At 39.6% G+C, this 25,992-nt stretch overlaps 1 protein-coding gene across 1 annotated transcript; it reads right to left on the bottom strand.

The window, feature by feature from the left end:
* Positions 1-16,103: 16,103 nt before the first annotated feature.
* NPTX1 (neuronal pentraxin 1) lies at positions 16,104-25,396 on the bottom strand. The gene is made up of 5 exons (XM_034412795.3): positions 24,657-25,396; positions 24,090-24,297; positions 22,956-23,200; positions 21,810-21,989; positions 16,104-19,666 (listed from the first exon to the last, which is right to left on the bottom strand). The coding sequence occupies exons 1-5, from the start codon at positions 25,104-25,106 to the stop codon at positions 19,445-19,447; spliced, it is 1,305 nt and encodes a 434-aa protein (XP_034268686.1). The 5' UTR covers positions 25,107-25,396; the 3' UTR covers positions 16,104-19,444.
* Positions 25,397-25,992: the final 596 nt, after the last annotated feature.

Raw genomic sequence — 25,992 nt, 5'->3', positions numbered from 1 at the left:
TCTCTCATCTTCATTTTTTTGCTGCAGTCTTTCTCTTATACAAATTCTAATGCACAGCATCATTCCATCGATGCACTAAGGCTGAGGTAGAGGCCTGGAGTAGGGGCAGTGGCTGTTGAAGGCCCTGGGTCTCTACTTTAGGCCTGGGTCTGGTGCTACACCTGAGTGCTGCTATGCAAGGCAGTCAAGATTAGGGGGAGTGGGGAGATGGGTGGGAAGGTTGGTAGAAGTCTGTGTGCTGCCAAGCACCCTAATTTTTATCATGTTACTGTGAGAGTGCTGCAATGGCCATACATAACTTTGGGCATGGCTTGTAACTGCCTTAATTCAGCACCATAATTTTGAATAGTCACTAAACGAATGGTTGTTAAGCGAGGATCACCTGTATCCCCAACCTAATGTTTTAGATGTACTGAAGGATTTACTTTACTGCTGCTTATCCTCTTCTTCTCATTTCTTCCACCTTTTTCAGCATTACAGACTTCTCAAAGGCACTAGTTCCTTGAATTTTTGTGTCCAAAAATATAATAGTTTGAACTCTGGATTGATTTGTTATATGATCAGGTTGTTTGCATTCTTGAATATCTATAATATTTGCAAACAACTTTTCCAATATTAACGTGCAAACACGTTTTCTACCCTTTTCCTGTTTCTTCTATGTCCAGCTTTTGTATTCATAGAGTATGACAGGAAAAACCTGCCACAATTTTGATCCTTATAAGTATAGACAGAATACAGCACCTGGATGTCTTTTCCAAGATCATCAGTGATACCCCACTAAGTGCTAGTCTGCAGGGTATTTCTTGACTACTGGCTCTTGTACTATTAATAGCCAATTCTAAAAAGCAGAGGCTATCCATCAATTCAATTGTCAGTTCTAAAGCTGATTGTGGTACCTGTGGCTTTTAGTTTGGTCTTTATATTTAATTATACTTCCTTTTTCCCCTGTGCTTCCTTGGCTTTCATTAATAAAGATTGCTGATCATTTGCAATTCCATCTATCAGAGTAGTGTCACCAACATAGCACAGGTAATTGCTTCACCCAGGCTGAAAACCATGCTGGTTTTGTTTCAATCCAGCCTCCCTCACTATATATTCAGCATGTATTACAAAAAGAGGAGAGTATATAATCTTGTCTCACTCATCTGCTGACCTAGAAGCAGCATGTTTTGTCATGTTCTATCTGGATTGCCTCATTTGTAGATTCATTTCCTGTAGTCTTCCGAAATGGTTTAATAATAATTTATTAAATTTATATGCCACCTGGCTCCCAGCAACTTTAGGTGGTTCAAATTGTTAAAAACATTTTTAGAATAACAACAGCAGCAGCAGCAGCAACAAATACAATATCCTTCCTAAAACAAACAGATCCAAAAAGAAGAAAAGGAAGGGGTCAGTCATCCTACCCCAAAATTAATTACCATTGTGGTGATATAATTTTATTTTTGAGTACTAGAGATTCTTGTAAATAAAGAATACCTTCTAAAGTGTCTTGAATGTTGACATGTGTACTGTACAGTATTTCATTATATTCCTTCCATTTCTGTGTTGTTGTTTTTTTTAACAGTTACTGTCTCCTCCAATCAGTTTGAGGTTGAAACCTCTTTAGGGAGACTTCCCTTATTTTTTGTGTGTCTGTTTCCATCCTTGATGTCTTTACAGAGCCATTGTAATACTGTTCTTTATCCTTTCCAACAGCTCTCTGAAATTCTTTGTTAAGTTCCTTCCTAAGACATTAGTCTTTTGGGCTTTTAGTTTTTCTTCTGTTCTCGGCAATTTCCACCATTTGTTCTGAAATCCAGATTGCTTTATTCTCTTTCTTGGTATTTGACAGTCTCTTTTCATGTTCATCCTTAAAAACTGTGATCGCATTCCATAGTTCATCTGATTCTCTGTCAGTGAGGTTCAGGACCTCAAAGCGATTACTGAGGTTCTCCTTAAAAATGGCAAACATTTTGTGAAAACCTTTGGTTTTAGCTTGACCTGAATTGACACAGAAGCAGTCATAATCTGTTCCATAATTAACCCCTGGCCAAGTGTAGAGTGTCACGAGGATGACCTTGATATAGAGAGGAGTGATCTGTTATCAAACCAGCAAGGATGAAAATATGGCTTAAGTCAAAAATAAGAAAATGTATGTCTAAATGTTTCATCCTTTAACTCATGAATATAACAATGGGAGGAAGTAAGGCATAATCAGGCTTGCAAGATTCTGTTACCTCTGTAGTGCATCTGAATAAGAGTATGAAACTATGCCTTTGCTATTATATCTTGAGATGTCTAAAGAATGTGATAGCAATTAATACACCTTCAGATTGCCAGAAAATGATGAATTGTTCTAGTTTATTTCTCTTCCTGGATCATTCAGTCCAATTATGTTATCCTCTGTACTATTTCCAGCCTTGGCATTCCTTTATCCAGCATATCGTGCTTGGATGTTGCCTATTTCAGATTGAATTTGGTCACAAAACTTGCCATCTTCCTCTTTTTTTTTGTATCAGTGTTTGGAGCGTAAACTAGGATAACCATCATCTTAAAGGACTGTATTGTCTGACTTAATTATATCCTCCCTGGCGGTGAAAGAAATAGAAAAAGAAATAGTTCTTTTTCTGCTTTTTGTGTTCTGAGTAATAAATAGTACAATTTTTTGATTGATACTATTTGATACTCTTCAATTTTTTGATGCCTAAGATGTCAATATTAGTCAATTCATTTCACCTTTCATTGTTTTGAACTTTCCCATGTTCATGCTTCATACCTTTTATGTAATTCTCTTTGCAGCTTTGGGTTTTATTTTCCTGCATGGCAAGATCAGCAATTGGATGCCCAGAGGCATTTAACCTAGCCACATCAGCAATCCCCTTAGCATCCCCAAAAATCCTCAGGTCTTCCTCAGTAACATGTGAGAGATCATCTGACCCTGATCATGGTCACTGTATCATCAATTGCTTTATCTTCTCTATCCATGTGGTCTGCTTGGTAAAGTACAGGTACACTTCACCATCGCTTTTCCCTTCAGAGTATGAACAGCCTTTGCTGTTGTCACTAAAATGGTCACCCACCTCCAGCATCTTCCTGCTGGTTGATAGCCGGGTAGTTGGATGAACTTCAGAGCTTAGGGATTAGGCAGAGATTCCCAACATTCTTTATTCATTTCCACCATCACCACCAGGAATAACGCTCCTCCCTCCACCATGACAGGGAGGCAGCAAGCAGCTCTCAAAGTAGGCAGGGGATGCATCTCTCCCTCTCTCCCTCTCCCTCTCTTTCTGTCTCTCTCTCACACTCACATTTGTCTGTCTGTCTGTCTGTCTGTCTGTCTACCATCTATCTATCTTGTTAGAAAAGTTTTTAGTTTAGGTTGTAGAGGTCAATAAGATCTTGGAATGTCCCAGCAGCTACAATTAAGCCAGATTTCTTTTATCAAGAAAAACTTTATTTATTTAAAATCAATAAACTATTTACATTTTAAATCACAGAACATTGTATCTTGGTCTTTATTTATTTCTGAGGTAAATGTGCCTAGAGCATAATCCCTTCTCCTGTGTGTCTCCTGTATGTCTCCCATGTGTCTCCTAAGTGTCTCCCCAGTGTGGGTGGGTAAAGGAGGTCATATTTATAGAGTGGCTAAGCCACTCCCCCTTCAGTCTCTTAGACAAAATGGAGGGAAAGTATAAACACAAAACCATCCTTCCAGTATAGACAGTGTAGTTCAGTGGCACTATTTTAGATAATTATCTGACATATCTCTATCACACTATCATCTCAATCTCTATCTCTACCATCTCTCTATATATCATCTCTATCGCTATCATCTCTCTCTCTCTCATCTCCTTCCCTCCCTCCCCCACCTCTTCCTCATCTTTCTATAATGTATCTCTCTATATATACCTCATATATCTATAATGTATCTGTTCTAGTGAAGCCTGGCTCGTTCATGTTCAGAGTTTTGTTTTGTAAGCTCGACTTGTTTGCTACTGTCCTCCAAAAGATCATGCTTTTTGGACATTTTGGCAGGCCCTCATCCCCCAAGGACCAGGAGTACTGTGTCAATGGCAAAATCAGACAGGAGAGAGGAGGAGAGGAGAGACGAACCTGTCATAATGCCAGCATTCAACATTTCAACTAACTTCTCCTAATTAGCCAAAGTTTTTAAAAAGTTTTCTATTTGAATTTCTCCCCCCGAAAAGAAACTTGAAATGTGTCATCATAACAGTAGGCTAGGCACAATTCTTCCAACTTCTTTCTCCCCCAGATCCTCTTGAAATCTTTCATGTTGCATAATAAATGTCATGCAAGTTATGACTGGATGGTAACTTGTCATTAGTGGAATGAAGGCTCTGGCTTAAAGTGAAATCAATTTTTTTTTTTAAAAAAAAGAAGCCAAAATCATGTTATGGTGTTCCATCACAGTATTTAATTTAAAAATGAAAATAATGTTCCATTTCTGTAAGAAAAATTGATGTTTAATGATCAAAACTGCTTCAGCGTTTACTAATTAAGTAATAGAAAGCCAGGTCTCTCTCTAATTCTTGTTCGTTTTTCTCAATCTAAGAACAGATTTCTATCCCAGGTTGCAAACTTGGAAATGCTCATTTTTAAATATGGACTGCCAAGGCAAAGAGTTAGATCTGCCCAAACCTAGACCTTTAGGGCCTATCTTGTACTTGTGGCCTTTCTTCTCAGGTTGTAGGTGTTATCCTCACTGAAATAGTGGTCCAGCTGCTGTCATTCTCTGGATTTTTTTTTCAACTTCATGTTTTCCTTGCTGTTCACACCTCATGGTGCTGAATATTTTTTTTCCTGATTCCTTTAACTTCTTTATCCCCTTCTTCGAGCCTCACAACCTAGTCATTCCTGGACTCCATAGGGCCACAAATATCAACTTTGTATTCCAATTACAATAATTTTTGCTCCCTTTTTTCAGGAAAGATCAAGAGTGTACCAATGGACTAATGATGATGCAGGACTGTCTGTACTATGAATTTTCAAGAAAAGATATAAACTTCCATCCCTGAAGCAGACATAAATAACTAATTTACACTTTGGTTCTTTTCTTAAAAAGTATTTGGGTTCCTTAGTTACTTCGGTCCATACTGTAATCTCAACATGACTTGTCTTTATTTGTATCTTGACTAAATTTTCTTTGGCATACAGACATTCCCCCACCAGGATGTTGCTAGAAACATTTCTCACAACCTCCTGATTTTATTAAAATTTTGCATCCCGTCCTCCATTGTGTGTGAACCACCTCCAAAGAATTTGTGTCTTTCAAACTTCATTGCATGTGCTTTCTCAGCAAAAAATCTCCTAAATAATTTCCCATTTTAATTTCAGGCAAAATTAGGTGATGAACCTCAGACATTATTGCAGTTGAACACAAGGACTTAGGAGAATAAACAAGGCTTCCAGCAAAAAGGTGAATTTTGTAAAGGGTCTATTCTAAAGTAGGCAAGACAAGTAATTATGGAGTCCAGATGCTTCTGGAAATATTTTGACTAGCCATTGGAAAGATGAAGCTTATTCTAAGAATGGTGGCAGGCTGGCAAAAGTTGTTTCAGGGCACGTAGAACAAGATAGACATTTATTGAGTTGCTTGCTTTTTGTGCAGTGGCTGTACGAAGGTATTTCTCATAATATGGAATATCTTTGGAGCTGAGGTTGCATAGATAAAGAGAGGTTAAAGCAGGTTCATGCCTCTGTCTGTGACCTGAAACTGAGGATCTCGTAAATCCCTTCTTCTCCTGATTCTGCAATTCATTTCTAACAGAAACAAAGTGTCACAGCGAAGATTTGAACATGTTTGTGGATGCTCAGAGAGCTTGGATAATGCACTGGGGAAATAAGTGTAAATGAATGCTGGGGAGAAAGAGTGTGCATGAGAGAGAAAAAAAACTTCTTTCATCAAAAGCCAGGAGTCTGGAGCAAAAAATTAAATGGAATAGAACAGTGCAATAACAGTGTTTCATCAGTCAGCTGGCAAGATCCGTGGCACCAAATATTTTGGCTTTGAGACTAATTTTGTAAGCCTTGATAGCCTGCCAAAACCCAATAAATAATTCGAAGGGAGCCTGGGGTAGTACGACTTTTGAGTAACAAGCCAGAAAAGAAGTTGCTTTTGGACAGAATCCTTGCTGGCACCATCCTGCTGTCGTGTTAGTATTGGGGGTGGGGGTGGGTGGGCAGGGAGGGTGGTCATGTAGGGAGCGCATTCCATCTGGCTTCATAAAATACCAATTATCAGTTGCAATGTGAGAATGAGACAAGATGATCTGCAAGTGTTTGTTGTAGGCTTTCAGAAAATCTATACAGGCAAGTGATGAGGTCACTGTTACCTGGCCTGAGCAAAGATAGTAGGTAGCATGGAAGGACCGTGACCCTTGGAGGAAGCAATTTGACAGGCTGCATTTAAAGGATGGATGGGGAGTAGAGCAATAGCACTTGGTTTACCAGACAGAGCCAAGTCTCAAACTGTGTGGAGCATTCTTTCTCTCCTCCTGACGTTCTTCTGTTTTCCTGATAGTCTCTTCTTTCCCTCTTTCCTTCTTCACTACTAGCGTAGATCAGATTAATCTCCCCAGAAGTCTGGTGTCTAATTTTCTACAGAATAATGTAAAATTTAAGTATGTTCAGTTGGTTGAGGCTATGAGAAATTAGCCAGAAGCCAAATGTAGCCCCAAGATCATAGATTGCTTGCTGCTGCCATTGGAGGGTTATAATTCAGTTTGATGTAACCTGCTCAAGACTGTGAAAAGCATGTAAAAAAAAGAGGATGAGGTTTGAATACATGATTTGTGGCTGTCATCTCTTTTGTTTTGACCCTTGCGGATGCCTCTTTTTAATGCATATTAAAGAAGACATTTTTGAAGGTTTTTCAACTCCAAACCTCATCATGACAATCAAATAAAGTCACTGTTGTGTCTTTGTGGTGGTGAGAAACTGTTGACTTTGCCCTGTTGATGAGAGAGGCATTGATTATGACTCTTTTCATTTGAACGAAATTAAATTATAACACCTGCATGTAGATACACACGCATAGAGATGTTTATGCTTATTCAGTTTATAAGGAAATAGGATCTGTATGAAAGAGAAGCGAGGAAGTTACATGTAACCAGCACCAGTAATTGTAAAAAGAAGACACGTGAAAGATCATATCAGAGAGAAGTGGAAGGAAAGAAACAGCATAAAGGAGGAGAATAGAGAACAGTGGCATTCTCCCAGAGGACTTCTCCAGAATTTCTAGCCAGCAAATCAATGAAGATTCTCAGTCATCCAAGTAGAGTTGTCTGGAAGTTGAGTCATGGCAACTGGACTTCTTTTTAAGAAGAAGAAAAAGGAGGAGGAGGAAGAGGAGGAGGAGGAGGAGGTCCAGTTGCCATGGCTCAACTTCCAAACACTAGGAGTTTTCAAAGTTATGGATGTAACACTGTTGAAGGACACAGATTGAAGATGACTGGACAAAACTGAGATGTAGAGTCCTTGGTGTTCTTTGAGATTGGTTGTTTGCTTGCAGACATTTTGCTATCCATCTAAGTAACATCTTCAGTGCTAGAAGGGAGTGGGGTTTGCTCTCCTTTTTAATGTACTAATGGCTTGCCTGTCAGTGCTGATGGGAGTGTTGTTGAAACTCAATTTCCAACGGAGATTCATAATAGATAAGGAAGAAAAGCTTTGAGAAGGCATTTAGCAGCACATCAGGGCCTAGGCTAGCACATTAATTATATTCCCGATCTAATTATTCTAAAATGAATAATTAGTATAGGCTTATAAACAACCCCCAAATCTCATATATATTTAAATCAGAGCCCTTTATTCCCTGCCCAAAAGATCCAGTATCTATATACTGTAAATTTATTCATGTATGAAAGTACCATTCTAAAATAAATGTCTGTGGTTATATTAGAACATCTGATAGTGATTGTCATGTGGCTGTTCACTATTGATTACTGCAAGAGCTTCGTGCCAGACTTATGGATTCTTCTAATGGAAGAATCTATAGGTTAGCAAGAAAAACTAATGAGAAGGTGGATCAATGAGAAACTTCAATAATTATTAGCAGGGAAAAATGAATATCCTTAGTAGAGAAAAACTTTCACTGAGAACAATCAAAATGGCTCTCCTATATTATAAAACATAGATTTTGTTTTAATGGATCAACAAAATTAGCATTGCTTTCCACATCATTAGATGCTTAACAAGGGAAATAATTGCATAGAAATATACATATACACATAGTGAGAACCACATAAAGATCATGAAATAAATCTATCATTGCTATCTTTTTAATACCAGGCTAACTATATTTTCTGTATTTATGAATCAAATTTATATAACTGCCCATCTTACCAAACATGACTCTGACAGGAGTAGTTTTCTCTGAATTTACTAATAGGGTCATTTGTTTCAAAAGTACCATGCTGTTTGCTTGTGTAGACTGCTGCTTTTATATTTTTGTGATTGTTTTTATTGAGCTGCTTTATAATTTTACTAGTAAAGTTTGGTAGAACTGCTATCATGTTTTTAAAATGTCTCTTGCATCCTGCCTTACTCTCCCAGGATGAAGACTGGAATGAAAATACTTCAATCATACAAACTAGGTAAATAAAATAATCCAAAACCAGAGGTTTCCCTCCTCTTTCCCTTGTGACTGAGGCTTGTGCTTTTGTTGTGCTTTTGTTACTTAGTTCCATCCTGAAGAATTGTTCTGAATGCAAAAGCTTGCAATCAGTTATAGCTGTTTTTCCCCCTGATGTCCTGAACCATTTGTGTCAATTTATCCTAAAGTAATAAAGACAGTTTAAGCAGGATATATAATCATTAATGTCTTGTCATCATGGTTAAAGGGTACAATACAGTATTTCCCCCCTCTTTCTCTAGCAATTATACCTGGAGGCAGAATGAAATCATGATTGCAAGGTATCAGGGAATTCCGTGCAGACTTTTCTTTAGTTCACCTGTGCTTTGCTGGCTGTAGGGCTGTTATAGCTATGAAGAAATCTCCTGGATTTCCTGTAACAACTGGGTTCAATCATCACACCAAGTTGCAACGTGGTTGCTTTGTTTTGCATTAGCAAGTTGGACAAATGCACCCATCAAGGCTTATGTAATATGGTTAAGATGAATCATGGCCAAGTACTATTTATGGTCCTAATCAGTCTTTTCCTCATTTGCTTTCCCATAACGCCAGCTTATGTCTTGAATTTCAAACTTTCTCTTGGTGTTATCTTTGCTGTTGCCACAGAGACTTTGCACACGTCCACCACACACACCTCCTCCTCTCTGATTTTATCTCTTTGTAACCCACAGCACCATCGTCTATTACCTGGGTTAAAGATTGCCTAGAAAGCCATGTCACTGTGGTCTAAAATAAAGAGATGCTTATTACCCCTTTATTCTTTGCTGGTAAGAGGGCTTAATTTCCCAGGAGACAGAATCCTGGGTTGCAACCCAAACCACTTTTTTAAAAAAATATGTTTTGGCCAGTTCTGACTGGAAACCAGAGGATGTTGTATAAAAGGAGCAAATCAAGATCGGGGCAGGAGGCAGGAGTCTCTGTCAGAATTCAGTTGAACTCACATTCCAATGTATAAATCAGAGGTGGGTTTCAGCAGGTTCGGACCAATTCTGGAGAACTGTAGTAGAAATTTTGAGTAGTTTGGAGAACCGGTAGTAAAAATTCTGACTGGCCCCGCCCCCATCTATTCTCTGCCTCCCAAGTCCAGCTGATTGGGAGGAAATGGGGATTTTGCAGTAACCTTCCCCTGGAGTGGGATGGGAATTGAGATTTTACAGTATCTTTCCCCTGCCACACCCACCAAGCCACGCCCACGAAGTCATGCCATGCCCACCAAGCCACGCCCACAGAACCGGTTGTAAAAATTTTTGAAACCCACCACTGGTATAAACGTTAATGTTTTTGTTGTAAAAATGGATGCTATTTTCTGTATGTTATCCTTAAGAAAGAAAGGTAGGTAATGTGAACAATAATGTAATACTATTGAAGTCATGGCTGGCCATCAAGTAGGATATAAATATAAGATTCACACAGAGAGATCAGCATTAATATTACTACTATAAGTATCCTTTTCAGGCAACAAGTCCAATTGAAACAGAAGCAATGCAACTAGAAGTATGTTTTTTCTGCAGACTGCTCTATTCAATCTACATGTCCACTCTAGTTTTCCCATTTTCTTTATTAATTGCCACCCATCATTTTCTGGCTACTAAGCAATCCACTTCTAGAATATTTCTGTCTAGACATGTTTATGTACATCTTTTTTTCACCTCCTCTTTGTTTAAGATAAAATACTTTGTCTACTGTGGCATGAAAATTTCACTGTTTCCTTGAGAACGTATCTTTTAAATATATATGTTTCTTATTTGCCCTGCTTTGGCTCTAGTTCAGTCACTACTCATTGCCTGAATTTCCAATTAATGTTTAAGAAAAGAGACATGCACATTTGATAGTAGTAATGATGATGTTATGTTAGTAAGTGACCAGCGTCAGTCACTTGATATATAAAGAAATGATTCATTTCTTTATATATATCCAGAAATGACAGCACCGGTCACTTACTAATCCTCCTCCTTATGAATAGATTATGACAAATATGCTTAAGAATTGTTCACTTCTTCTTGAATACAGGGCAAAATATCAAAAAGAAAGAAAAGAAAACAATTGGAATAATGGACTACCACAGGGATAGTGTCGACAACTATAAAGCATAATGGAAACATCATAGAATGTATTGCAAGCAGCTAGAAGTAAAAAATGCTGAGGCTTTAATATGTGCATGCTTTGAAGAAAAAAAATATGTATGAATCCTAAAAGGATTATGTTCAGAATTTCAAAAGTCCTGACCTGATTTTGATTTATTACTAATTAAATGCAAGTCTGGTATTAAACACCAGTTCACTCTACCTGTTGATGAATTCTGACACGAATCAGATTTTAGACCACAATGGAGCCTCAAATTTCTGTTGCTAAGCAAGACAGTTGTTATGTGAGTTTTGCCCCATTTTATGACCTTTCTTGCCAGAGTTGTTAAGTGAATCACTGCAGTTAGTAACACGGTTGTTAAGTGAATCTGGCTTCCCCATTGTCTTTGCTTGTCAGAAGGTGGGTAAAGGCGATCACATGACATGCAACCGTCATAAATATGAGCCCGTGGCCAAGGGTCTGAATTTTGATCACATGACCTTGGGGATGCTGCAATGGTCACAAGTGTGAAAAACAGACATAAGTCACTTTTTCCAGTGCCACTGTAACTTCAAATGGTCACTAAAGGAACTGTTATAAGTCAAGGACTACCTGTAATGAATTACTGGTACACAAAGGTTGAGTTACTTAGATTCGTTAGTGGGAGGTCCGCTAACAGATAGTAAAATATACCCAGAGTAGTAGCAGGAATCATCAAGTTGCCTTTATGCAAGACACAAGTACTATAGTATCCTTCCAGTTTTGTTTCCTACTAAGTACCACTAAGTGTTTTATTGCTTCACACTTGAAGTAAGACATAACCATTATGAAAAATAGCCATGCTGCATGAATTTCTATAATAGTTTTTTAAAAACTGCTCAAGTTTATGGCCATTCCTATACTCCTGAAAGTCAATACTACAAGTTGACTATGAGCTGAGAGAAGACATAGTTTCCTTGTCTAGTTCTTTCACTATTCAATTTCCATAGATTATTCCTAGATTCTAATATCATGATAAGGGAAAAGATTTTACCTTATGTATTTCCCTATTTCCTCCCCATAATTTCAGAATCTTGATTATATTTCCCATTTCTTTTTTTTTCTTTTTTACTAAGCTTGATCAACTTCTCTGTTATTTTTCCCCCTCAGCTGCTCCAAGCCTTTGATTGGTCTGCTTAAGCTTTTCAGTATAATTCCAGCTCTATGATATCCACTTTGAGGTGTGATAAAGAGAAATATTCACAGTGTGCTAAATGGGATTGCGTCACCCATTTATATAATGATATTACATATTGGCTGTTTTATTTTCAGTTCCAGCAGCTGCACACTGAGCTCTCCACTATACTATCACTCCAAGATCTCTGTGGTGACTGCTACTTCAGATGTCTATTTGCACTTAAGTGCAATATGAATGTTTGAATACTTTCCTGCTAGAAGCGGTGTGCCAAAATCCTTCTGGAGCTCATCGCTGTCTTTGTTAATCTCTCCACCCCCACAGAACATTGGAAAGTAATTATGTAATGGGACGTGACATTCTGTCTATCTGTCCGTCAGCAGAATAACTCTCCCCAAACAGATCAGAAGAGCAGAACCAAATGTGATACAGTGGGAGAACCCAACAAAAGAAAAGTTGGGTTTGAAGATAGACTAGATCCTTCCATGCATCTCTGCTGGAGTGGCAATTGGGCAGGGATTCAGAATGATGCTGACTCATCCATTTTAAACCCCTTTCTTTCTCCCAGTTGAAGCCTCCAAATGTAGGCAGTCTGCACTGTGCTTCACAGAGTGTGCACGCTCACATACCACACAGAGATATGCAACCTGTGAAGAAAGGAGAAACATGCATGCACACACAGACTCAACAGAATACTTCATTACCACTAAGAAAATACAGATTTCATTTCTCCCATACTCATAGCTGGGAAAGGATCTGAAAAACATTTCAGAAGCCATGCTCTGCATGCTTTCCCTCTCTTGTTAATTTTTTTTTTCAAGTAAAGGTTCCCTGAATAATTGTGTCAGACCCTAGGGGCCTTGGTTCATCTCCAATGTTGTCCAAAGATGTTTTTGTGGTCATGTGGCCAGCATGACTATATGCTGAATGCCATTACCCTCCCACTGAAATATAGCAATAGCAGTAGCACACTTAGCCTTATATACCACTTCACAGTAACCTCTCTAAGCGGTTTACAGAGTCAGCATATTACCCCCAACAATCTGGGTCCTCATTTTACCGACCTCAGAAGGATGGAAGGCTGAGTCAATCTTGAGCCTTGTGAGATTCAAACAGCTGAACTGCTAGCAATCAGCAATCAGCACAATTAGCCTGCAATACTGCATTCTAACCACTGCACCACCACAGCTAGATTAATATACCTATTAATCTACTTGCATTTGCATGTTTTCAAATTACTAGGTGGGCAGGAGCTTGGACAAGTAACAGGAGTTCAGTCCATTGCACAGTGCTTGGGTCTTGAACTGCCAACAAGCCTAAAGTCTTAACTGTTTAGCTATCCTAAGTAATCTTGCTTTATAAACATACATGGCCACTTTATCGCTGATCCCTAACTTTATTTGTTCAACTTGTATGCCGCCTTTCTCCGAAGACTCAAGGCGGCATACAAGTTGAACAAATAAAATAACTAACGCTCTAACTCTACAATATGATGCTTTTTGAAAAACCTTTTGACAATTTTTAAAACCTCTGAAAGTTTGGAGAGATAGAATATTTGCAGAAGCCACATTGCTCCTTCATCAGCCTTATCTATTCTTTTATCTGTTTGGCAATTTCATCATTAATAATGCTTTCTGTCCAATTACCCAGAAAAGATATTACGCTAGCCATCTTTTATTTCCTGAATCCCCTATGGATCTCTTTTTAAAAATTAGTGATTTGTTGGTAGTTTGATTGTTTTCCATTTGTTAGGAAAACCGTTGCAGGGTGATCATACGACTCCATGATACCTTGGAACAATTCAGAATTTTTCCCTTGCATTTTTAACATCAATCTTCTACTGCAAAATTATACAGCCTTTATAACTGAATAATACAAACACTGGAGTTGCAGCAAGGAAAATTTCCCTCGTTGTTTCTCTCACCAAGGGGATGAAACTGAGACTCTTGTGGTTTCTTTGAATCATCTCTTCTACCTGAAGTTTAGAATGCTACATTGTATTGCCGACCTTGAAATTCTGGTCACAGGTATCCCAAACATCTATGGGAATAAATCTGTGCTGGTTCTCTGAAACTCCTGAAACAAGATTGAATGTCTATAAATAGGAGGCTGGCTCTCTTTCCATTTCCCTTCTTTATTTATTTTGCAAACAACTCTTTAAAAAGAAATAGGGCAAACTCCAATATCAAAACTCTCTAAGAGAGGTGTTTTGGTGGAATTATTTGCACTTAACTGTGAAGAGCCCAGCTCCAAGATGTTGTTTCCCTGACAACCAGAAAATAGAAGGCAATGAAAATGGGAGATGGGAGTTGACTTTTGGAAGATGTCATTATCTGTATCTGTTAAAGTAGAAACTTATGTGTAATCTCTGGAGGTTTATTTGAGCAATTTGGCTTTTGTCATCCTAAACTGCATCTTAAGGGTCATTTCTTCATTGTTTCCCATTTCCATTTCCTAATTTATTTATTTTTTTGTTATATCCTGGTGAAGAAGGTAAGTGGTAAGTTGGTTTTCTTCGGTGAAATGTATCCCTCTTGTGATCTAAATGCTAGGTCTCTTAGAAGTAGAAAAGAGAAATTTTAGGCTCTAAATAAAGGGTCTTACTAAGTCTTACTCTTGTGTTAATAAACTGTACTACTTCAGAAATTTAAGGGCTGTTCTGCTCGTACATGGACTTGTGGCCTGCAATTCTGTCTCACTGGCACCATTAACTAGATCTCACTAGCTGATGAAACTGCTGCTCTACCAGACAAGACTGGAATATGACCCAGTCAATGTGCATCAGAAATCTATGCTACAAGTCCTCCAAGATCACTAAGACATAGAAGTGGAAAATATCTGAAATCTTGATCCCCAACCTACTACAGCATGGAGTAGAAAAAATACACCGTGGGTTGAGTGCAGGAGATGCATTAAATCAAGGCAATCAATAAAAGCAGAGCCAAAAAAGGTAGCAAACCCCAAAAAATTGGACAACCAAAATTGTTTAGATACCTGTGTTACTCCGAAAATAAGACCCTGTCTTATATTTTTTTTGAACCCTGAAATAAGCACTTGGCCTTATTACCATGCACTCAAAAGCCTGATTGGGCTTATTATCAGGGGATGTCTTATTTTGGAGGAAACAGGGTAGAAGAAATGGTAGTGAATGTTCTGAGCAGGTCTTAGCCTTTTGGCGTGGTGTTGGGGGTTGCACCTCTTTGGCAACAGCTGGTTTTGCAGATGTATTGCACCTCTGTGGAGGTTCTGAGTGGGAATCCCAGCAATCTCTTCCCAGAAACAACTCATTCAGAAAGGTGGCAGTGACCCGGAAACAGTACCCAACATAGAGGTTCTTCCCGGAAAAGAAACTAGGGTGGGGAGGAAAATAAATGCAAACTCGTGTCTTTCATTGTTTTTTTATTGTGTAAAAATAAACTCGACAATTCATGTAGTTTCAGCAATAAAATGGAGGGAAAAGCATGAAGAACTAGTAGAAACAGTAGTGCATTTTAAGAACTGCTGATGTGTTCTCTGGATGTCAGGTATAACAATAACTCTTTCAAAATCCAATAAAGACTAATAGCAAGAAATAGGAAAATATACAGCTTTGGTTAACAGAATGATAACTCAAGAAACATACTGTCTTTCACACTGTACAGTATATACAATAGTAACGTTATCCTTTTTTTTTCTTTATAGGGCAAGTGGCATGCAATTTGGACTGAGTTCGTTGACCGTTTTATGATTTTTTTCCTCCCCTTCGCCAGATTATACTGAAGAAGGTGCCTAATAAGCTTCATGAGCAGATCGATCTTACAAGGTACAATTTGGCTGGTCATCTTAAAAGAGCACTGTATAAGGAACGCTGCTGTATGGTGCTATTTAAAAGAAAGCTATTTAGAGGGCTTCTTTTGGTGAGTCTGTTCAGGTGGGCTTTCTTTCCCCTTAGCTCTCTCGTGTAGCTTTATCAGGTGAAGGGCTGCACGGCCCTCTTCACTCTGTGACAAGCGGCAGCCTTGTGTGAGTGCATCCTTAGCCTTGAGTTGCTTCTCTGCCTATCCAATTGCATTTGCATTTGCCACAGCTTTAGAGTTACTCCAAAGGGTTTCACACATCTTACGATCCTCTCCCTTTCTTCCCCACGGCCAAGGAAAAATGCCTCGACCACGTTCAGAAAAAGGGAAAGATGTTTGAAAAGGCTGAGGGCTGCAATAGAATCGTACAAACCAGGAAGTCCCTCTTTCTTTCTTTTTCTTTTTCTTTTTTTACAGAAACCATATAAAACATTATATATTTCAAAATAAACTTTCTTGTTCTGTTTATCCTTCCTCTGTAGTTTAAAAGTATTTTTCGAGGGAATACCCGTTTATTTTCAATATACTCTTTTCTAATAAAAATACCCTTTTCTTGATAAGTAAACTTTTTTATTTTTTATTTTATACAAGAGATCATGAGTGCGTGTGAGTGTGTGTTTAAACAGAAAGCCTGGACATATCGAACAATAGATAAACTTTCAAGGGAAGGTGAAACGATATCTCAACTAATCTCACACTTAATCTGTGACTTTAAGCCTTCTTTGCAAGTAGGCTCCTTAGATGCAAATAGGACTGACTTTTAATTATGCATGTTTGGAATCAAATGGCAGAAGGAGGTGGATTCACTGACTGCCTAAATAGAGGACACCTCATACGGGGGTCCCTCCGCGCAAAACCATGGCGGCGTTTTTGCCAGCGAAAACCCTCCCTAGGAATGTGGTGAAATTGTCAAGACAATATTTTCAGGCAAACACGCGTGCTGCTTGTTTAGTGCTCATTTTGCTTGTATAAAAGGACATCACCTGAGAGAGGCATGAATTATTCAGTGCAAGAGGGAACATCAATTGTATTAGGCAGTAGTAGCCTTGGTTTGGGGCAGGGTGGGTCTGCTATCTAGTCCATGTCCAGGAAAGCAACGTTGATGCTGAACGTCTCTTTCCTGGGAAACCTGGCATGGAAGAGGCCACCCCAAAGTGACGCTAAAGCAGTGGTTCTCAACCTTCCTAATGCCGCGACCCTTTAATACAGTTCCTCATGTTGTGGTGACCCAACCATAAAATTATTCCTAAAACCATTGAAAATATGTGTTTTCCGATGGTCTTAGGCGACCCCTGTAAAAGGGTCGTTTGACCCCCAAAGGGGTCGCGACTCACAGGTTGAGAACCACTGCACTAAAGGGATAACCCCAAGGACATGCACTTCGGCAGATATCGGTTAGTCTGCTCCAAAAGCACAATGTTCATTGAACAGCAGAAAGGCATAAACAGTACCTGCTTGGAATCACTCCCGTGCTGAATGGAGAATGCTAACATCCCAAAACATTTGGGGATAAGAGCATGCTTGAAAGAAACAGTCCCCATTGATTTGAATGTTAACAAGTTCATTGCTCGTCTTTTAGGTGGTAGGTTTTCTGTGGTTTTTTTTAAGGTCATGCTTTTATCAGGGGGTAGAACACGGCATGAATAACTGCCTTTTCTCCAGCCACACCTGACCTCTACTAATGTGCTTGAATGATTTGTTTTTAAAGCATGAACTATTGCTTGGCAAACACCCCCACAGCTCTGCAGTAGCCCATGCAAGGAGGCAAGCATTAGATCAAGGAAACACAATTGATGCTCCTACTGAAACATGCAAGAAATGGCAGTGCACCCCTTGTCTCTCTAGAAGCCTGCGGAAATCTAAGAGTACCGTAAACGGGAACCAAAGCAAGGAACACCATTGAATTGCAACTAGTTGCCACTGAAGATGTGTGTGTGCGCAAGCAGGGGAAGTAGGTTCCTTTGTCTAAACAAAGCACAATCCCCACTGAGAAGACAACCAAGATGCCTTCCTAGTCTTAGGTCCTTTTCAAGATACCCTTAATACTGTGGATTTTACAACAGAAATGCACTTTGTCATCTTTCACAAAGGTTTGCGAAGAATCTACTCTTACATTCAGGCCAGGATTCCTTGTATGCTTCCAAAGTACAGCACAGGGTTAGTTCCAAACAGATTCATGAAATGGCTACACAGCCATTCCCTCCTCCATCCTCTGGGTCTATGGAGCAAAACCAAGACGAGCCCTTTGCTTGGCTTCTTAGCTCTATTGGCTGAAATGGGTCCTTCCCACCATTCCCTTTCACCTCTCAAAAAGGAAAACCTTTGAACAAATTAACACAGCATCTGACACAGGGCCCTTTAGGGAAAAGTCCAAGCAAGGCTCATTGTACTAGGCAATCCTGCCCCCTGCAATGATGCCCCATTTATACTGATAAAAACAAAATTCTCAGTTCCCAAATATGGCCATGGAAGTCAGAAGGTAACCACATACTTTGGATCTGACTCCTGTTCCTCCCCATCCCTCCCTCCCTCCTCCCCCCACCCCACAACAAGCCCTTCAGGTTTATGGCTCTTAGAGTAAAGGAGGTTAAGCAAGGGGGTGGAATGTCTCAAAGGGGTGGGAAAATGATCCCATTTCTCAGTCAAGTCTTCCATTAGACGTCCAAGATGCATTGTTTTTGGAGGGGAAGAGTTGGCTATGAAATTGAGAAGGGAAGGTCAACCCTGGAAGGGGTTTGGGAATTCACTGCCATCTTCAGGCCACAGAGCTTTGGAAGAAACAGTAGTTAATGTCTCTGGGACGATGGCTCTCTCTAGACTTCACATAAGCTTGATGGCTAACAGAGGCAGATCCTTTAGGCTCTAAGCAAAATAAAGGCAGTGTAGGAAAACAGGCTGTTTTACAGCTGCACTGGCATGGATAAGCAACAGCTGCTCCTACATATTATCCCAGACCTGGACAAGCCATCCAGGATCCTCAGCTTGGCAATTCTCCCGAGTCTTACCTGTACGTTTGAAGGGGCAAAGATGGCTCCATCCTATTCTGGCTATAACCAGTAGTGAACACCACCAGTGAGGGACAGTAGAGGACCTGATCCATTTAAGAAAAGAAACCATTTCCCTCACCTCTTCTCCTTATCCAGCCTCCTTATGCACCGTTCAAAAGCTTTTGCCATCCCGTTAACTCGGAAAACTAATTGTAAATACAATTTTTTTAAAAAAATCAATCAATCAATAACTGCCTAGAGGAGAATGGCTGCTTAAAAGACATTGAGTAGAGTAGGAATATATAGAGATAACCTTTAAAAAGTATATGCAAATGAAGACAGATGTGCTGAAAGAGTTGCACCAGCCCAAAGGCACTCAGGCTTCAAACGAAGTTGGCAAGCCAGAAAAATCAGACCATTCATCTCGTGACGTCATAAAGCAGTGGGAGGAAAGCTAGGAACCTTCTTGGTTTTTTTTTTTTTTTTTTTTTTGCCAGTTTGCAAAGTTCCCAGTGATCTTAAAATGGTATCAAGAAATTCCATTTACATTTCCTAGATTCCTAGTCTTCCCTCCCCCACCCACCACAATAAAATACTGGTTCTTCAGGACAAGTAATATGATTTTGGAAAGTGACAGAAAAAAAAAAAAGGAAGGCAAGTTGTCTGTAAAACATTCCTGGATGAGAAGAATGTCTGTTCACCCAGGGTTGAGTGGATCTGGGAGAGGGATGGGGAAGGAATGGCAGATTTAGTTGATCTGACGGCAGGCTTCAAATGTCCATTTGGTGGCTCCACCATAAATATCAATGTTAGTCTCAGACCAGGCTATGACACTACCAGGCAGGGCTTTGGTGCTGCAAGTAGCCAAGTTGTAGACCTCCCCCGGGGTGAGCTTTCGGTCCCAGATGTTGAAGTGGGCCAGTTCTCCCACAAATGCCTGGGTGGCATCAAATCCACCACCAAGTGTATCCTTGAATGGAAAAAAAAAATGAAAATCAAAGGTTTGAAAAGGTCATTCTCTGCAAATAGGTACAGCATCGTGTACACGAGGTGCTTTTTCCTTCTCCAGAGAAGGAACACAGCATCGACCATCTTAAAACCTGGTATAATAAACACTTGAAATGAGCCAGAAAGCTTTTCGGGTACAAGGAAAGGTCAGCTAGAATAGACTGCATTAAAGAAGCTCAATAGGAAATTGAATAAAGACAAGAATATTCGGTCACTGAAGTGCATTTTCTGTAGAATATATTTTCAAAACTAGAAGCTTTGGTTACAAGTTCTAATATTGCTGGTGTGCCTCGAAGAATGAAGATTGCTCTCAAGATCCATCCAACTGCTATTTCTTTGCTTAGTAATCAGCTATAAGAATTGCTTTTTCAATGCCCAGATTTTTAAATAGCTATAGATTGAATTGGTGTTCTTTCACACTATCCCTAATTGGCTATATTTAATTTTGTTCTTTCTGCCGTAATTTCATTCTGCTATGTAATAATGTGTATCAATATTTCTGAACCAATTCCGAAAACTTTTAAACTTATATGTATCCACATCTGAAGAAAGTTTGTTTTACAAATGAGGAGTGGTAGTGGTGAGGAAATCAAGAAACAATAATTGAATTTGTGATTCTCCCCCCCCCCCCCATGAAATAGTTACCGTGTCCTTCTATCTCTGACTACACCGTTTCTTCAGGTGGATGAATAGCATTGTTAGGGAGAATTTATCCATGTTATTTGGATAGTAAGATAAGGAAAACAGCTGCCTGCTTTTATGAAGTGGGAGGGGAAGAACCTGAGATGATTTGGGATGAGTAATTACATGGAAATATTCAGGTCAGTCCGAATCTATGATCTGATGACCAGAACTCCCCAAACATAGTGCTGTCATAAAGCAGAGGTGACACATTGACACTTCTGTGTAAATCCCTCTTTCCCTACCTAATACCCTCAAAATATATTGGAACTGCAACACACAGATAGCTGAGAAATGAATGGTTACAACTGAACGTATCCCAAAAGTACAAGTTAGCAAACACTGGAACAGATTACTAGTTAGTAGTTTTGGTGCCTAAATCTTATTGCAGAAGAAATCTTGAAAATGTTATTTGTGCAGTGAAAGATCTATACTAATGTATTTTATAATATACAGTTATATGTAGAGAGCTTAAATAGGTGTCGCAAAAAGAAACGGATTAACTCCTACGCATTCTGGACTCCTCTCCATTTTAGCATTTTTCCTACCACCCCACCAGTCCACCAACCCTAATTTCTCTTCTGCTATTATTTTGAACAAATTAAATTCTACCATCTTGAGTATTGGGGAACAAAGCTTGGAAATTCTAGCAGAAGTCTGGGAAATCTATTCATATCTAACCAATTAAATGCTGAAACTCATGGCAACTTTGCTGCAATAAACCTTATAATGTATGAACAAAGCATGCTTTGGCTGTGAGGTATTTTGATATGATCAGGGTCATGTTAGCACCAGGAGCCTATGACTAGTATTATCAGAGCTAAAACAGAAGAACATAAAGCCCTCAAATCAGTGCCCACTGATTTCAGTACACACATGCATACACAATCTGGAATTGAAGGGGATCCTATATCAGCTTGGAACAATTCAGAAGGGCAAATCCAGAAGTACTGAAAGCAATTAAGACCAGAAGTGGATGTTTTCTCCTTTTCTAACATTTAGCACCTTCTTCACCAATCTTTATATGAAATGACAGCAAATTACTGCAAGGATGAGCTGACCATTATTTGCTGTAGATCACTGTGTGATCTGCAGTAGATGGACATGGATTTTCTTTTTTTAACAGCAGTAACTATAACTCTTCCTCCACCAAAGCGTATTGCAGAAATGAAAAATATGTGGAGGGAGGGTGGTTAGGAGGGATAGCCAGGAGTCTTTTTGTATGTATATTAGAAGATTGTGAATGACATTCAGTTCTGTCATTCAAAATAATTTTTTGGACTTCACATTCTTTAATTATGTGTGTTGCACATGATCCCAATTGGTGGATCTCAAGATTTTAGTTCTAAAAGCCCACAAATCCGACTTCTGCTTATCCCTGCTGCAGAGGATGGTCATTTCCTGCCATCACTGCACGACCTTACCTGTTCCTGCCCCAACACTAGGACCCCTTGGGGTTTTATCGGGTGATAAGGGGCCAGGTTTTCCCCATTGCCTCGTTGGGTGCCATCCTGATAAGCTTCCCAGACACCATCCCGGGTTGTCCATGCAATGCAGATATGGTGCCATTTCCCATCATTAATGACAAAAGGAAGCTTTGCTACCTGAGGAAAGAAAAATGAGAATTGCTGCAGATATGCCTTTCTCCAAATATATTGTGCACTGTATTGGAGATCTGGTTGCTGTTGTATTTACTAATAAGATGGGAACGTTGTCAAATCTCCATAGTAGCCATGGGACATTTTGATCTCCATTTATATTATCTGAAGGATAACAAAAGTTTGCGATCTAAAGCAAAATGCACTTATCTGGGATCAATCCTATTGAATTTAATAAGGTTCACTTCTGAGTAACCATAACAGAAATGCATTGGAAGTATAGTTTATGAGGATGCTTGTTTTATGTTCTAGGACACAGAATTAGATTTGCAGGTTTAAATACTATGACAATAAGGAAACAGATCTGAAAATATTGTCATGCATTTCTACAATTCTGGAAATCTGAGAAAACGAGAGTTGACTTCTTCAGTATTTAAAAGAGAATGCATTTGTTAAGCCTCAGAAGAGTGTCTTGCTTGAGTTGGAATTTATCTTGATAAATTTGGGGAGGCACAGTGTAATTGAAAGGATGAAACAAACAAGCTGGTGATATTATGAAAATATGCAAGTTTTCACTAAAGTTAGAAGTTCTCCTTGAAAAAATTCTTTAAAAATTACATTGTGTACAACAGCCCTTCTTTAAATGTTGGTCAAATCAAATGGTTTAATTCAGAATCATATAAAAAGCTAGATTTCTTTTACTTGTTCTAGAGAATACATTGAAACTTGAAGTTTTTTTAAAGACTCATCTTGTGTTCTTATTTTAAAAATAGAACTCTGTTTTAATACCAGCACTTACGGTAATTATTTAGCACCAAAGATTTGCAAACACGTTCTTCATGTCCAAATGATATTTGGAGAACAAATGCAAAGTTTTCATTGTTTATCTACACATTTAATTAGTAATTTGCCTCCTTCAATTTTTCATTTATTAATACATGCATATTTCCTCAATAAAAGAATGACACTTACCTTGTCATTGATAAGGATCTCCATAGGATTATTACCCCATTCAATAAGTACCAACTCATTGGCTTGTCCAGGTACTGCATAAGAGAAAGGTGTGCCTACACCTGGAGAGGCATTTGATTTTATCCACATACAAATTGTAAATGCATACATCTCTGGCAAGCTTTTCTTCACTTTTGCGTACATGTAATTGGTTCTCAAAGGGAAGGTCAGCTGAAATTTATCTGTTGGCCTATTATCTTTCTGACCTGAAGGAAGATAAGAAAGGGTGTTTTCTCAGTGTTTGCAGAGTTACTAAGGCTATAATGCTACATTCATTTATCAGGAAGCAAGTTTAATTAGACTAATTTCTGAGTAGACATGCACAGTATTACGGATTGTTCTAATGAGGCAGTGCCAAAAATGGAATGAAGCTTTGTAGGAATGCCTTGATCACTTCTCAGTATCAATGCTAGCACATAGACCTGAACAGTTTATCTTAGAATTTATTCTTTCTTTCTTTCTTTCTTTCTTCTTTCTTTCTTTCTCATTATATAATGAGCCTTAAGATGGCAGTATTCAAATCCCTCCAACACATTTCAGCACAGTAATCCTAATCACATGGACAACAGTTAGAGAAAAGGTTCTTTTTCTCATTTCTCTCTTTTTACTCTTAATGACTTTTTATATCTCTATTACTGTATATATACACACAGTAGGAGCAAGGAATGTAAATGGATGCAGTGATTTTACTGGAGTCTGAAGGAAAAAAAATACTCTTGCTTGTTCTAGGTCACTTAGAGGATAGAACTCAATCTATATAAATCAGTTATATTAAGACGTGCATTGGGTACTATCTGCTAAGACACTTCACTAGTGAATAGTATTTTTTCCAACATGGGCCAATATTATTTTAGACAAATCATATAGAACCAATTTATTGCCCTTCCCAATTGCATAAACTCATAATTCACCCCAGAATAGTAACTGCCACCACTAAGGAATGTAAATTACAGTGAAGTGTGTGTGTGTGTGTGTGTGTGTGTGTGTGTGTGTGTGTGTGTGTTAGGAAGGACATACAGGACCCACACTCCTTCCTCCAAGTAGGTCACTATTCAGAAAAAAGCCCTACACCTATTTTAATCCAGGTTGCTTTACCTTTCTCTAAGTCAGTGATCCTTTGGTGAAGGGAAGTTAAGGTGCTTTCTATTTTCCCTCTTTCTTCAGACTCATTCTTGGAGTTATACTTTCCTTCTTCCAGGCTGTTAATTCGAGAGAGCACTTGCTTTTCTAAATCATCAATGTTGTTCTGAAGTATATCCTTCAGGGAATTGGTTTGGCTCGAAGAATTCATCCTACTGAATTGCTGTGCAAGGTTGGGGGAGAAGCAAAGAGAGTAAGTGGCTTGGGAAAAACCAAATTAACACCATAGCATTATTTTTCCAGAGACTCGTTCTGAGGCTCACTACTCTGACACAGCTAAACTCATTCAGAGCTTACCAAGTGAAAGAGCAGTGCCCTATTAAAAAGGAACAAGTCAATCTGTTAAAGAACTGAGCGATGGAGAACATTTTGAATGGGATGGCGAATGTTTTGCCTCCGATGTAGGGCAAAGCTGCACCATTAAAACAACACGGAAGTCAGCAAAGACTGGATAACTCACAGCGAACTCTGAAGTATCTGCTTGCCTAGATTTAAGAAATAACAGAAAGGAGAAAGTTGTACCTCCAAGTTTTCTAGCCTTATTTTGAGCGATTGCAAAGTTTGCCCAAGTTGGCTCAGTGTTTCAGCAGCTGGAGTCCGGGAGAGATCTCCCATCGTGTTTTTGGAAGAGCCGGTCTGCTTTCTGTTGGAGCCCCCACCCGTTTTAGATTCACCAGGGCCTCCTTCTAGAGTGCTTTGGCTCTCACACCTGCCCAGTTTCGTGGTCAGTTCCCTAATGGTTTCTTTCTGATTCATAATGGTCTCTTTCTGCTGGAGCACCGTTTCCCGGAGCTGTAGCACTGTGGTCTTCATATCCTCGGTGCTACCGCCGCTCTGCATAGAAGAGGTACACATGTCCATATCCACCGGCACCGAGGTGCAGATAAACCGAGTCTGTCCAAAATTCTGGGCGCATCCTTTTAAGTAGAAAAGGGAGACCAACACGAAGCTGCAGCGGACCGCGGCAAACATGACCGGAGCAAAGATCCCAAGCAACGCGGAGCTCCGGCAAAAAACGGCAAAAGGAGTTTCAGCACCATGGAACTATCCACCGAACTGCTGAGCCGATTGCGGTACGCGGGCTGCTTTTATAGAGGGCGGGAGGGGCTACAACGCCACTGACGTCATAATAGGGTGGAATCCCTGTTTAATTGCTCGGTGCCCATCGAGTTTCCTGCTTCGGGGGGTCTAAGTCCAAATAGAGGGACACCGAGCAGGTCTGGTGACTGCACGTACTTGCTGCTTTCCTCCTTGCGATGAATGGAACGGCGCGCAGGGACAACCTGCGGAGGAGGGGAGGGGAGGGGAGGGGAGGGGGCGCGGCCTGCGCACGCAGGAAAGGACCGGCGCCCGGTCGGATGCGTAAGGCGTGCGCCTGTGCGGCAGAGCAGGTTCTCTTCGGACGGTGGCAAATTGCTGTTGCGGACCGCGTGCTCGAATGATGGGGTTGGTTTGTTGTTATTTTTTTTAAAAAAAAAAAAACAGAACCGGATCTGCGGTGGGTCTCCCGAAAATCCTCTCCAACAATTCTCAGAAAGTGGCTACTATGAAGTTCCTGGGGCAAAACGTAGCGTGCTGTCTGGAATTGGAGGGTTATGCTGTGAACGCCTCAGGCAGGTGCGCTGGGTATCCGCCTAGGTGCAACTTTCCCGCGTGAAATGGCAACAATCGCGGTCTACGCGGACTTGTGTTCAAGAAGGGAATGCTAGGGTGTCAAATGCAGGCGGGCTATCATCAGCGTGCCTACCGTCCCTGTCCTAAGATTCCTTTTTACTTACTCTTTTCATGTATTCAAATTATGTTTATACTTTTACCTGTTACCTTATATATGCTTGACAAATAAACTTATGATTATGAT

This window comes from Pantherophis guttatus, chromosome 2, assembly GCF_059756535.1.
Source record: "Pantherophis guttatus breed Tessera chromosome 2, ASM5975653v1, whole genome shotgun sequence".
NCBI classification, from domain to species: domain Eukaryota; kingdom Metazoa; phylum Chordata; class Lepidosauria; order Squamata; family Colubridae; genus Pantherophis; species Pantherophis guttatus.
Note: the sequence above shows the minus strand (reverse complement) of the source record. Positions and strands in the feature narration are given on the sequence as shown.

What these genes read in the sequence shown, in the direction of transcription:
- NPTX1 (XM_034412795.3), bottom strand. Translation starts at nt 25,106, where the DNA reads ATGTTTGCCGCGGTCCGCTGCAGCTTCGTGTTGGTCTCCCTTTTCTAC. An exon ending in AGATCCTTATCAATGACAAG is followed by an intron (nt 21,990 to 22,955) that starts GTAAGTGTCATT and finishes TTCTTTCCTCAG; the next exon opens with GTAGCAAAGCTTCCTTTTGT. An exon ending in TAGTGTTGGGGCAGGAACAG is followed by an intron (nt 19,667 to 21,809) that starts GTAAGGTCGTGC and finishes TTTCCATTCAAG; the next exon opens with GATACACTTGGTGGTGGATT.